This window comes from Phyllobates terribilis, unplaced genomic scaffold, assembly GCF_046119375.1.
Source record: "Phyllobates terribilis strain yellow unplaced genomic scaffold, ASM4611937v1 Scaffold_1__5_contigs__length_1240528914, whole genome shotgun sequence".
Classification (NCBI taxonomy): Eukaryota; Metazoa; Chordata; class Amphibia; order Anura; family Dendrobatidae; genus Phyllobates; species Phyllobates terribilis.
The window spans coordinates 663,836,297-663,850,738 of record NW_027362761.1 but is presented as its reverse complement, the minus strand read 5'-3'; the positions used below and the strand labels follow the sequence as shown (position 1 = coordinate 663,850,738).

Genomic DNA, 14,442 nt, shown 5'->3' with positions numbered 1-14,442 from the left:
CGCCCCAGGAAAGGAAGACCAAGAGTCACCTCTGCTTCTGAGGATAAGTTTATCCGAGTCACCAGCCTCAGAAATCGCAGGTTAACAGCAGCTCAGATTAGAGACCAGGTCAATGTCACACAGAGTTCTAGCGGCAGACACATCTCTTCAACAACTTAAGAGGAGACTTTGTGCAGCAGCCCTTCATGGTAAAATAGCTGCTAGGAAACCACTGCTAAGGATAGGCAACAAGCAGAAGAGACTTGTTTGGGCTAAAGAACACAAGGAATGGACATTAGACCAGTGCAAATTTGTGCTTTGGTCTGATGAGTCCAAATTTGAGATCTTGGGTTCCAACCACCGTGTCTTTGTGCGACGCAGAAAAGGTGAACGGATGGACTCTACATGCCTGGTTCCCACCGTGAAGCATGGAGGAGGAGGTGTGATGGTGTGGGGGTGCTTTGTTGGTGACACTGTTGGGCATTTATTCAAAATTGAAGGCATACTGAACCAGCATGGCTTCCACAGCATCTTGCAGCGGCATGCTATTCCATCCGGTTTGTGTTTAGTTGGACCATCATTTATTTTTCAACAGGACAATGACCCCAAACACACCTCCAGGCTGTGTAAGGGCTATTTGACCAAGAAGGGGAGTGATGGGGTGCTACGCCAGATGACCTGGCCTCCACAGTCACCAGACCTGAACCCAATCGAGATGGTTTGGGGTGACCTGGACCGCAGAGTGAAGGAAAAAGGGCCAACAAGTGCTAAGCATCTCTGGGAACTCCTTCAAGATTGTTGGAAACCATTTCCAGTGACTACCTCTTGAAGCTCATCAAGAGAATGCCAAGAGTGTGCAAATTAGTCATCAAAGCAAAAGGTGGCTACTTTGAAGAACCTAGAATATAAGACATATTTTCAGTTGTTTCACACTTTTTTGTTAAGTATATAAATCCACATGTGTTAATTCATAGTTTTGATGTCTTCAGTGTGAATGTACAATTTTCATAGTCATGAAAATACAGAAAAATCTTTAAATGTGAAGGCGTGTCCAAACTTTTGGTCTGTACTGTATATATATATATATATACACACACACACATACAGTACAGACCTAAAGTTTGGACACACCTTCTCATTTAAAGATTTTTCTGTATTTTCATTACTTTGAAAATTGTACATTCACACTGAAGGCGTCAAAACTATGAATTAACACATGTGGAATTATATACTTAACAAAAAAGTGTGAAACAACTGAAAATATATCTTATATTCTAGGTTCTTCAAAGTAGCCACCTTTTGCTTTGATGACTGCTTTGCACACTCTTTGCATTCTCTTGATGAGCTTCAAGAAGTAGTCACCGGAAATGGTTTTCACTTCACAGGTGTGCCCTGTCAGGTTTAATAGGTGGGATTTCTTGCCTTATAAATGGGGTTGGGACCATCAGTTGTGTTGTGCAGAAGTCAGGTGGATACACAGCTGATAGTCCTACTGTATAGACTGTTAGAATTTGTATTATGGCAAGAAAAAAGCAGCCAAGTAAAGAAAAACGAGTGGCCATCATTACTTTAAGAAATGAAGGTCAGTCAGTGAGAAAAAATGGGAAAACTTTGAAAGTGTCCCCAAGTGCAGTTGCAAAAACCATCAAGCGCAACAAAGAAACTGGCTCACATGAGGACCGCCCCAGGAAAGGAAGACCAAGAGTCACCTCTGCTTCTGAGGATAAGTTTATCCGAGTCACCAGCCTCAGAAATCGCAGGTTAACAGCAGCTCAGATTAGAGACCAGGTCAATGCCACACAGAGTTCTAGCAGCAGACACATCTCTTCAACAACTGTTAAGAGGAGACTTTGTGCAGCAGGCCTTCATGGTAAAATAGCTGCTAGGAAACCACTTCTAAGGTTAGGCAACAAGCAGAAGAGACTTGTTTGGGCTAAAGAACACAAGGAATGGACATTAGACCAGTGGAAATCTGAGCTTTGGTCTGATGAGTCCAAATTTGAGATCTTTGGTTCCAACCACTGTGTCTTTGTGCGACGCAGAAAAAGTGAACGGATGGACTCTACATGCCTGGTTCCCACCGTGAAGCATTGAGGAGGAGGTGTGATGGTGTGGGGGTGCTTTGCTGGTGACACTGTTGGGGATTTATTCAAAATTGAAGGCATACTGAACCAGCATGGCTACCACAGCATCTTGCAGCGGCATGCTATTCCATCCGGTTTGCGTTTAGTTGGACCATCATTTATTTTTCAACAGGACAATGACCCCAAACACACCTCCAGGCTGTGTAGGGGCTATTTGACCAAGAGAGAGAGTGATGGGGTGCTACGGCAGATGACCTGGCCTCCACAGTCACCAGACCTGAACCCAATTGAGATAGTTTGGGGTGAGCTGGACCGCAGAGTGAAGGCAAAAGGGCCAACAAGTGCTAAGCATCTCTGGGAACTCCTTCAAGATTGTTGAAAGACCATTTCCGGTGACTACCTCTTGAAGCTCATCAAGAGAATGCCAAGAGTGTGCAAAGCAGTCATCAAAGCAAAAGGTGGCTACTTTGAAGAACCTAGAATATAAGACATATTTTCAGTTGTTTCACACTTTTTTGTTAAGTATATAATTCCAAATGTGTTAATTCATAGTTTTGTTTGATTGCAGATTGCACATTTTCGGTTAGTACAATAAACCTCATTTCAAGGCAGAAACATTACTGTGTCCAACAGTTATTACATATATCAAACTGAAATAGCTGTTGCAAAAACACCAATTTTTATAAAACATTAAGCTTAAGATTAATAGGGGTGCCCAAACTTTTTCATATAACTGTGTCACACAGGGTTATCTCACTTAAAGGGCGTGGTTATAGGGGAACGACATAGTGATGGGAGGGAAGTCATTACTCATACCTCCACCTCAGGATGTGGCTGAGCAATGTTTAAATGTTCAGACCTGTTTTTTTTTCTCGCTGTGTTGTGGTTGGAGAGGCAATGTCTCCAGACTGGACAGCCATAGCTCAGGAGGGAGCTGAAGGCTGGACATAACCTGTGTGGGCGAACCGCACACACATATATGGATTCTGATACAGTTTATCTTTTGTTTGGTTGTTTTGCCAAGTAAGGCTGTGTTTATTTTGCTGGAGTGCAGAGCTTTATGCGGTTTAATAAAGCCTGCAAAGAAAACCCGGGTTTCTGAGTCTACTTCCGGAAGTGGCAGAGCGAGTCGTCCTACCACAGTTGGTGTGAGCGTGCTGGCAAGATTCCAGGAGCACGTGTACCTGCAACAGAGACCGTTGGATGTCCTGGGTGAAGGCCGACAGCCAGCCAGAGAAGTCCGGCAGCATAGAAGAGCTCATTAAGCACCTGGTGCAGAACCAAGAACAGATGCACATGCAGCAGAGCATGCAGCAGCACCAGGAGACAACCAAACTGTTGCTGCAACAGATCCAGTTTGCAGCAAAAGTCGCAACAGCAGTACCAGCAGGAGCAACAAAAGCACCAGCAGGAGCAGCAACAGCAGATACAGCTTCTGGCGGACGCCATCCAGGGCAGGGCAATGCCCCACCCCCAAGGCCGACTGATGACTCCCACGTCAGGAAGGCGGTAAGACGGGCTATGCAGAAGATGACTCCCGGGGATGATGTAGAACAGTCTTTGAGAGGGTGGCTGATCGGGAGAAACTTCCACCAGAACAGTGGGCAGAGGTTCTGGCGCCATATTTGTAGGGTGAACTCCAAAAGGCATATTACGACTTGGCACTGCAGGATGCCAAGGAATACGCCAAGCTAAAGACAGAGATCTTAGCACGCCTGGGAGAGAATATGGCGGTGAGAGCCCAACGAGTCCACCACTGGGTGTATGCCAGCGACAAACCCCCTCGCTCGCAGATGTTTGACCTACTGCATCTTGTTCAAAAGTGGTTGCAGCCAGAGCCTTCCACTCCGGCCCAGATGGTTGAGCGGTTGGTGATTGATAGATTTATGCACTTCCTTCCCAAGTCGGTACAGACTTGGGTTGCCCAGGGCGATCCCCAGAATGCAGATGACTTCATCGGCCTGGTAGAGAGGTATCAGGTGGTTGACAAATCCCTAGGGAAACCGGATGTGATCACTTCTCCATACTGGGATACCCAAAAGGGGGCGGGTTCACCATGGAAGGGGTCTAGAGCCAAAACTGGAGGGCATCCCACTCCCACTGAAGGTGCCACAAGGACTGTTGTTAAAGACATGGTCTGTTGGCGGTGTCACAAGCCTGGACACGTAGCCGCCCGGTGTCATATGTCCCCTGAGCCCATGGACTGCAGCCTCGGAATGCGGGATTCCTATTATGCTTATCCAGCCTGCAGTGTGGACTGTCGACCTGGCGAGGGGCCGCAGGCATGTGCCATATCCATTAATGGAGTAAAGGAGCTTGGACTGTTGGACTCTGGGAGTCTGGTGACCTTAATCAGAGCTACCCTTCCCCACCAGTTGATCCCTTCCAAAACTGTGGGCGTTCGGTGCATCCACGAAAACGCCAAGGACTATCCCGTGGCCACAGTGACAGTGGGAACAAACTATGGCGCTCAGTCCCAGGAGGTTGGGGTGGTTAAGGACCTGATACATCCCGTCATACTGGGCCGTGATTTTTCTTTATTTTGGGACTTGTGGGGGAAGGGAACTAGACTAAGTAGCATGGGAAAAAGCCAGGTCCCTGGAGAAGGACCCACAACGAAGTCTCAAGTGGATGAGTTCCAACTGTGCGTCCTTGCCAGCGATGAGGGCGAGACGGTGAGCAAGGAGGTCGATCTCCCTGAGTTAGATGTGTCTGGAGAAAACTTTGGGACTGCTCAAGTTTGGAACCTGACATTAAAGGGGGCGTTTGACCAGGTTACTGTATGTAATGGGGTTGCCCAAGAGTAGAGGGCCGATACCAGGTTCCCCCATTTTGCAGTTCAGGGGGAGTTGCTGTATCGGGTGGCTAAATTAAGGGGCGGTTAGACAGTGGTACAGCAGTTAATGCCAGGACCATACCGACGGAGGGTACTGGATATGGCACACTCACATATTCTGGGGGGACACCTAGGCGTGGAAAAAAGGGGTGGAAAAAACTCAGAAGAGAATAGTGAGGAGGTTTTATTGGCCAGGATGTTGCCAGGAGATCTTAAACTATTGTAGGTCCTGCCCCACGTGCCAGATAACCGCGCCCACCTCCCACTTCCGTAACCCCTTAGTTCCACTACCTGTTATAGAAGTTCCCTTTGAGAGGATTGCCATGGACCTCGTGGGCCCCTTAGTTAAATCGGCCCGGGGCCACCAATATATCTTGGTCATCATGGACTATGCAACCCAGTACCCCAAAGTGGTACCCTTAAGGGACTCGTCCAGTAGGAGCATAGCTCGGGAACTTGTCCATATCTTTCCCAAGACCGGCCTGCCGAAGGAAATCCTGACGGACTAAGGAACCCCATTCATAAGCAAGGTGATGAACCCAGCTGCGAACCTCTGTTTACCATCCGCAGACCGATGGCCTCGTAGAGCACTTTAATAAGACTCTGAAGGCAATGCTCAAAAAGGTCGACAAGAAGGATGGTCGAGAGTGGGCCTACCTGCTTCCGTTTCTACTGTTTTCCGTCAGGGAAGTTCCCCAATACTCCACTGGCTTCTCTCCATTTGAGCTTCTGTATGGCCGGCATCCAAGGGGTCTCTTAGATATCGCAAAGGAAACCTGGGAGGCCGAGGTCACCCCCCACCGGCGCATCATCAAACATGTCGCCCAGTTACAGGAGAGAATGGCGAAAGTGATGCCCATCGTGAAGAAACATTTCCTCCGGGCGCAGGAAGCCCAGACGAGGGTGTATAACCGGTCAGCAAGGCTGAGACAGTTTCAGCCTGGGGATTTCGTTCTGGTTCTCATTCCCACTGTCGAAAGTAAATTCCTGGCCAAGTGGCAAGCCCCGTATGAGGTGGTGGAGAAACTCAGTGACGTGAACTACCGAGTCCACCAGCCTGGCTGAAGAAAGCCGCACGAAGCATACCATGTGAACTTGCTCAAGCCGTGGCGGGACCGGGAACCGGTGAAAACTCCTTGCCTGGGAGCCGCTCCTGAAGGCAAGGTGGAAAAGGTCACTATAGCAGAGACTCTATCGCCGGCCCAGAAGCAACTATGTCGAGAACTACTACAACTGAACTGAAACCAATAAACTTTCTGCCAGCAGGTTATATGCTGGAGGGTTAACTCACATAAAGGGTGTGGTTTTAGGGGAATGACATAGAGATGGGAGGGATATCATTCCCCATACCTCCACCGCCGGGTGTGGCGGAACAATGTTTAAATGTTCAGCCCTGTTTTTTTTTTTCTTTCTGTGTTGTGTTTGGAGAGGCAAGGTCTCCAGATTTGACAGCCATAGCTCAGGAGGGAGCTGAAGGCTGGACATAACCTGTGTAGGCGAACCGCACACACATACAGTATATGAACTGTGCTACAGTTTATCTTTTGTTTTGTTGTTTGGCCAAGTATGGCTGTGTTTATTTTGCTGGAGTGCAGAGCTTTATACGGTTTAACAAAGCCTGCAAAGAAAACCCGGGTTCCTGAGTCTAATTCTAGAAGTGGCCGACCGAGTCGTCCTACCACAATAAATACAAAAAAGTAAGCTATATTACATAACAATATAAAAAAGTCAAACTCAAAGACACAGGTGTTTGTGGCTGAAGATCCACAATAGAGTAACAGGCATAGGTAAACTAAGTCCACAATATAAAAAAGTATAAAGACCTCCTGAATAAGTATATTGCTATATGACTACTAGATGGAGGCCCGATGCTATCGCATCGGGAGGGCGGTAATGTCACGATGGGGGCAGGCTTTGCAGCATTGAGAATCTCCCCCCCCCATGTGCTCACCCACCTATCCACTCTCTCTTTCCCCCATGTGCTGACTTATCCCATCTGTGCTCTCTTCTTTGAGCTGTCTACTCCATGTGCTATCCCCCTTGTCTGCTGTCTCTCTCCTTCCTGTGCTGTTTTCTCCCCTCATGTGCTGTCCCGTTTGAGCTGTCTCCCCCCTGTGCTCTGTCTCTCTCCCCCCTGTGCGCTTTCTCTCTCCCCATCTGCTGTCTTCTCCTCTCATGTGATCTCTTCTTTGATCTGTGTACCCCATGTGCTCTTCCCCTTGTCTGCTCTCTCTCTCTCCACCCCTGTGCTGTCTTCTTCCCTCATGTGTTCTCTTGTTTGAGCTGTCTCCCCGCGCAGTAAATCAGCCAGCCGCCATCTTTGTGCAGGCAGATAGCGGCAGTCACATTAAAACTGTGCATGCGCTCCTCCTGTACAAAGATGGCGGCGGTCAGTGAATCATTCGGCTAATCCCGGCGGAAGCGTGTACGCGACGGTGTTCCACTGGTGATACCGCGTAAGAGGCTGCGTACGGCGTATACAGAGTGTGTGTGTGTGTAGTGGTGCGTACGGCGTATACAGTGTGTTGGGTAACGCGTATGGCGTATACAGTGTGTGTGGTGGTGCGTACGGCGTATACAGTGTGTGTGTGGTACGTACGGCGTATACAGTGTGTGTGGTGCGTAAGGCGTATACAGTGTGTGTGGTGCGTACGGCGTACACAGTGTGTGTGTGTGGTGCGTACGGCGTATACAGTGTGTGTGGGGGGGTGCGTACAGCGTATACAGTGTGTGGGGTGCATACGGTGTATACAGTGAGTGTGTGGGGTGCATACGGTGTATACAGTGTGTGTGTGGGGTGCGTGCGTACGGCGTGTACAGTGTGTGTGATGCGTACGGCGTATACAGTGTGTGTGTGTCTCGTGCGTACGGCGTATACAGTGTGTGTGGTGCGTACGGCGTATACAGTGTGTGTGTGTGTGTGTTTGGTGCATACGGCGTATACAGTGTGTGTGGTGCGTACAGCATATACAGTGTGTGTGTGTGTGTGTGTGGTGCGTACAGCGTATACAGTGTGTGTGTGTGTGTGGTGCGTAAGGCGTATACAGTGTGTGTGTGGTGCGTACAGAGTACACAGTGTGTGTGTGTGGTGCGTACGGCGTATACAGTGTGTGTGTGTGGTGCGTACGGCGTATACATTGTGTGTGGGGTGCGTACGGCGTATACAGTGTGTGTGGGGTGCGTGCGTACGGCGTATACAGTGTGTGTGATGCGTACGGCGTATACAGTGTGTATGTATGTGGTGCGTACAGCGTATACAGTGTGTGTGTGTGTGGTGCGTACAGCGTATACAGTGTGTGTGTGTGTGTGGTGCGTACAGCGTATACAGTGTGTGTGTGTGTGTGTGTGTGTGTGTGTGGTGCGTACAGCGTATACAGTGTGTGTGTCTGTGGTGCGTACAGCGTATACAGTGTGTGTGTCTGTGGTGCGTACAGCGTATACAGTGTGTGTGTGTGTGTGGTGCGTACGGCGTATACAGTGTGTGTGTGTGGTGTGTATGGTGTATACAGTGTGTGTGTGGTGCGTACGGCGTATACAGTGTGTGCGTGGTGCGTACGGCGTATACAGTGTGTGTGTGGCGCGTACGGCGTATACAGTGTGTGTGTGTGTGGTGCGTACGGCGTGTACAGTGTGTGTGGTGCGTACGGTGTATACAGAGTGTGTGTGTGTGTTGCGTACGGTGTCTACAGTGTGTGTGTTGCGTATGGTGTCTACAGTGTGTGTGTGTTGCGTACGGCGTATACAGTGTGTGTGTGTTGCGTATGGTGTCTACAATGTGTGTGGCGCGTACGGCGTATACAGTGTGTGTGTACGTGTGTGGCGCGTACGGCGTATACAGTGTGTGTGTACGTGTGTGGTGCGTACGGCGTATACAATGTGTTTGGTGCGTACGGCGTATACAGTGTGTGTGTACGTGTGTGGTGCGTACGGCGTATACAGCGTGCGTGTGTGTGGCGTATACAGTGTGCGTGTGTGTGGTGCGTACGGCGTATACAGTGTGCGTGTGTGTGGTGCGTACGGCGTATACAGTGTGTGTGTGTGGTGCGTACGGCGTATACAGTGTGTGTGTGTGGTGCGTATGGCGTATACAGTGTGTGTGTGGTGCGTATGACGTATACAGTGTGTGTGGTGCGTACGACGTATAAAGTGTGTGTGTGTCGTGCATACGGGGTATACAGTGTGTGTGTGTGGTGCGTACGGCGTATACAGTGTGTGTGTGGTGCGTACGACATATACAGTGTGTTGTGGTGCGTACGGCGTATACAGTGTGTGTGGTGCGTACGGCGTATACAGTGTGTGTGGTGCGTAAGGCGTATACAGGGTGTGTGGTGCGTACGGCGTATACAGTGTGTGTGGTACGTACGGCGTATACAGTGTGTGTGTGGTGCGTACGGCGTATACAGTGTGTGTGTGGTGCGTACAGCATATACAGTGTGTGTGTGTCTGTGTGGTGTGTACGGTGTATACAGTGTGTGTGTGGTGCGTACAGCGTATACAGTGTGTGTGTGTGGTGCGTACAGCGTATACAGTGTGTGTGTGTGTGTTGAGTACGGCGTATACAGTGTGTGTGTGTGGTGCGTACGGCGTATACAGTGTGTGTGTGTGCGTACGGCGTATACAGTGTGTGTGTGGTGCGTACAGCTTATACAGTGTGTGTGTTGCGTACGGCGTATACAGTGTGTGTGTGTTGCGTACGGTGTCTAGTGTGTGTGTGTGGTGCGTACGGCATATAGTGTGTGTGTGGTGCGTACGGAGTATACAGTGTGTGTGGTGTGTACGGCGTATACAGTGTGTCTAGTGCATACGGCGTATAAAGTGTGTGTGTGTGTGTGGTGCGTACGGCGTAGTGTGTGTGTGTGTGTGTTGCGTACGGCGTATACTGTGTGTGTGTGGTGCGTACGGCGTATACAGTGTGTGCGTGGTGCGTATGGCGTATATAGTGTGTGTGTGTGGTGCGTACGGCGTATACATTGTGTGTGTGGTGCGTACGGCGTATACAGTGTGTGTGTGGTGCGACGGTGTTCCGATGGTGGTACCACGTAAGAGGCTACCATCACTTGGGTGTCCCAATATGGCGGTCGGCGAACTTCCGCCGCTTGGAATTCTGGGACAGAACAGGATGTGAAGACATTACAAGGCAAGTATACACTGTGTGCAGAATTATTAGGCAAGTTGTATTTTAGAGGATTATTTTTATTATTGATCAACAACTATGTTCTCAATCAACCCAAAAGACTCATAAATATCCAAGCTTAATATTTTTGGAAGTTGGAGTGGGTTTTTTTTAGATTTGGCTATCTTAGGAGGATATCTGTTTGTGCAGGTAACTATTACTGTGCAGAATTATTAGGCAACATAATAAAAACCAAATATAATCCCATTTCACTTGTTTATTTTCACCAGGTAAACCAATATCAGTGCACAAAATTTAGAAGTAAACATTTCTGACATGCAAAAACAAAAACCAAAAAAATTAGTGATGAATATAGCCACCTTTCTTTACGATGACACTCAACAGCCTTCCATCCATAGATTCTGTCAGTTGCTTGAGCTGTTTTCGATCAACATTGCGTGCAACAGCCACCACAGCCTCCCAGACAATGTTCCGAGAGGTGTACTGTTTTCCCTCCTGTAGATCTCACATTTTATGATGGACCACAGGTTCTCTATGGGGTTCAGATCAGGTGAACAAGGGGGCCATGTCATTATTTTTTCTTCTTTTAGACCATTACTGGCCAGCCACGCTGTGGAGTGCATGTGATGGAGCATTGTCCTGCATGAAAATCATGTTTTTCTTGAAAGATACCGACTTCTTCCTGTACCACTGCTTGAAGAAGTTGTCTTCCAGAAACTGGCAGTAGGTCTGGGAGTTGAGCTTCACTCCATCCTCAACCCGAAAAGGTCCCACAAGTTCATCTTTGATGATACCAGCCCATACCAGTACCCCACCTCCACCTTGCTGGCGTCTGAGTCGGAGTGGAGCTCTCTGCCCTTTATTGATCCAGCCTCTAGCCCATCCATCTGGCCTATCAAGAGTCACGCTCATTTCATCAGTCCATAAAACCTTTGAAAAATCAGTCTTAAGATATTTCTTGACCCATTCTTGACGTTTTATCTTATGTTTCTTGTTCAAAGGTGGTCGTTTTTCAGCCTTCCTTACCTTGGCCATGTCCCTGAGTATCGCAAACCTTGTGCTTTTTGATACTCCAGTAACGTTGCAGCTCTGAAATATAGCAAAACTGGAGGCGAATGGCATCTTGGCGGCTTCATGCTTGATTTTCCTCAATTCATGGGCAGTTATATTGCGCCTTTTTTGGCCAACATGCTTCTTGCTACCCTGTTGGCTATTTGCCATGAAACGCTTGATTGTTCGGTGATCACGCTTCAAAAGTTTGGAAATTTCAAGACTGCTGCATCCCTCTGCAAGACATCTCACAATTTTGGACTTTTCAGAGTCCGTCAAATCTCTCTTGTGACCTATTTTGCCAAAGGAAAGGAAGTTGCCTAATAATTAAGCACACCTTATATAGGGTGTTGATGTCATTAGACAACACCCCTCCTCATTACAGAGATGCACATCACCAGATTTACTTAATTGGTAGTTGGCTCTCCAGCCTATGCAGCTTGGAGTAGGACAACATGTATAAAAAGTATCAAAGTGATCCAAATACGCATTTGCCTAATAATTCTGCACGCGGTGTATATTAGAAGTGCCACTATCCAAAAAGTGAACACAAGTGAAACCACCAGTTCTCAAATATATAAGAGAACAATCAATAAAGTGCTAGTGCATAAGAGGAATTTGATTCCTATTTAATCAATATAAATGGGTATATAACCCCATCAGGGGGGCCCAGTCGTTGTTAGCGTCCGGGCAGCTCCCCCAGCATCTGTGCAGGACCTCTGGAGCTGCTTGATCGCCAGCAATTCACCAGACATGGCGTAGTGCGCTGTTGGGCTGTGCCTGATAGTAATGACGCGGCAGGGACAACAATGCATCTTTAATTGTGCTTGTGTGTCGCCCCTGCCGCGTCATTACTAGCAGACACAGCCGTACTGTGCGCTGCCATGTCTGGTAAAGTGAAGCCAATCAAACAGCACCAGAGATCCTGCACAGATGCTGGGGGAGCGGCCCGGGCCCCGAAGGCGAGCAGGCCCCTCTCATGGTCCAGGGCCATGTCTGTGATGGTCATCAAAGACACACCGGTACCCCTGCACAGCCACATGCCTGAGGAGCTGGACGGGGCACAGGCCGGGGGCAGGTGAATGAGGCTTGTTGTCGGCTTCCCCAATCCCCATATTAAAAATATTTCGTGTGTGTGTGTGTGTGTGTGTGTGTGCATATATGATGTGAATGTCTGTGTATGTCAGTGTGTATGACTGTGTATATATATTTATGTCTGTTTTATATGTGTTTTTAATAATAATGTGTTAAAATATCTGCGTATCTGCATACCCTGCGCATGCCCGCGTACCCTGTGTGCGCGCGCATGCCCGCATACCCTGTGCGAGCGTGCATGCCCGCATACCCTGTGCGCACGCGCGTGCCCACGTGCTCTGTGCGCGCGCATGCCCGCGTGCTCTGTGCGCGCATGCCCACGCGCTCTGTGCACGCGTGCCTGTCTGCGTACTGTGTGTGTGCATGTTTGCAAATGTTAAGGAGGCAACAGCTTGGGCCCTGTGTTGTATACCTATATTTCTCAGCCATTGATTATTGAGAAAAAGCAGTCCCTCAATTATGGTTTCATATTCAAGGTGAATATCAGCAAACCATCATTAATATGTATAAGTATGTGAAGTCACCCATATTGCATGAATTTTATAAATTTATCATACCTGGTTTATTTATCTGAAGGACTCTTCCCTCAAAAAGTGCTATTTTAGACCTTATCCAGTATGTATTGCAAAAAGGCATCAATTATCACATCAAAAACCCTTTTCATCACAGGTCAATTGACTAAAAAAAAAAGTTATCAGTCTCCAAAAAGCTATTTTTTTTTCTTTAACAAAATTTGTAAATTTTATTTTTGTCATAACCTAAAGAATCATTATGCTTGGTCATTTTTGCTACAAAATGAACTTCATAAAAAAGAAAAAGAATTTTTTTTTTTATTGCAATTTCAATACACATTGATTTTTGGTCCAGTTTTCCAGAACACTATATGGTACAATCAAATTATCCCACAATAAACAAGACCTCACATGGCCATTCCCATAGAAACTAAGTCATGGATTTTTAAAGAAGGCGAAGAAAATACAAAAAGTGTAAAAAAAAAAAAAAAAAGTTGGCTGTGATGGGAAGAGGTTATTGAAATGTTATGTGTAATTGGAATTTGAGTACTTAATTCCCATTAAGTACATTATATTGTCACATTTTAAGAAACTGGCACCAAACATGGAAACGTTAAGCATAATAAAGTGCAAAAGGAAACACTTAAGGCATCAAATTCTAACACAGTTTCACCTTCATAGACAGTACTTACAGAGTTTGGTTAAAACCCATGGAAAATTTATAAATAAATTTTTACCTCTCTTTTGCTGAATATCCTGAGAGCTTCCACTGAAGGGTTCTTGTTGACTGGGATTCATCGTACTTTGATGCAATGCAGAATCTGAATTAGTTCTAAATGTCAGAAAAAGAAAACAGTAGTGAATATCCAAGACAATGCCTTCCTATATACTGTACCTCAACATCTTCAGTTTTTTTTTATAATTTAATACTTAAGGGGGGTTGTACACGCTCTTTTCCTATTCTGTGTGTTTATCTAAGCTGCAGAATGATGACAGTTTGTAATATACAGTGGGTACGGAAAGTATTCAGACCCCTTTAAATTTTTCACTCTTTGTTACATTGCAGCCATTTGGTAAATTCTAAAAAGTTCATTTTTTTCTCATTAAAGTACACTCTGCACCCCATCTTGACTGAAAAAAAAACAGAAATGTAGAAATTTTTGCTAATTTATTAAAAAAGAAAAACTGAAATATCACATGGTCATAAGTATTCAGACCCTTTGCTCAGTATTGAGTAGAAGCACCCTTTTGCGCTAGTACAGCCATGAGTCTTCTTGGGAATGATGCAACAAGTTTTTCACAGCTGGATTTGGGGATCCTCTGCCATTCTTCCTTGCAGATACTCTCCAGTTCCATCAGGTTGGATGGTGAACGTTGATGGACAGCAATTTTCTGGTCTCTCCAGAGATGTTTAATTGGGTTTAGGTCAGGGCTCTGGCTGGGCCAGTCAAGAATGGTCACAGAGTTGTTCCGAAGCCACTCCTTTGTTATTTTAGCTGTGTGCTTAGGGTCATTGTCTTGCTGGAAGGTGAACCTTCGGCCAAGTCTGAAGTCCAGAGCACTTTTCATCTAGGATATCTCTCTACTTGGCCACCTTCATGTTTCCTTCAATTGCAACCAGTCATCCTGTCCCTGCAGCTGAAAAACACCCCCATAGTATGATGCTGCCACCACCATGTTTCACTGCTGGCATTGTATTGGGCAGGTGATGAGCAGTGCCTGGTTTTCTCCACACATACCGCTTAGAATTAT

At 47.0% G+C, this 14,442-nt stretch overlaps 1 protein-coding gene across 4 annotated transcripts in view; it reads right to left on the bottom strand.

The window, feature by feature from the left end:
- Positions 1 to 14,442, bottom strand: part of CRTC1 (CREB regulated transcription coactivator 1) — a 581,448-nt gene that overhangs the window by 312,973 nt on the left and 254,033 nt on the right. For all 4 annotated transcript variants that reach the window (XM_073684981.1, XM_073684999.1, XM_073684990.1 and 1 more), the window contains exon 5: positions 13,428 to 13,522. In XM_073684981.1, coding sequence (XP_073541082.1) covers positions 13,428 to 13,522 — 95 coding nt within the window. The remainder of the gene's footprint in view (positions 1 to 13,427; positions 13,523 to 14,442) is intronic.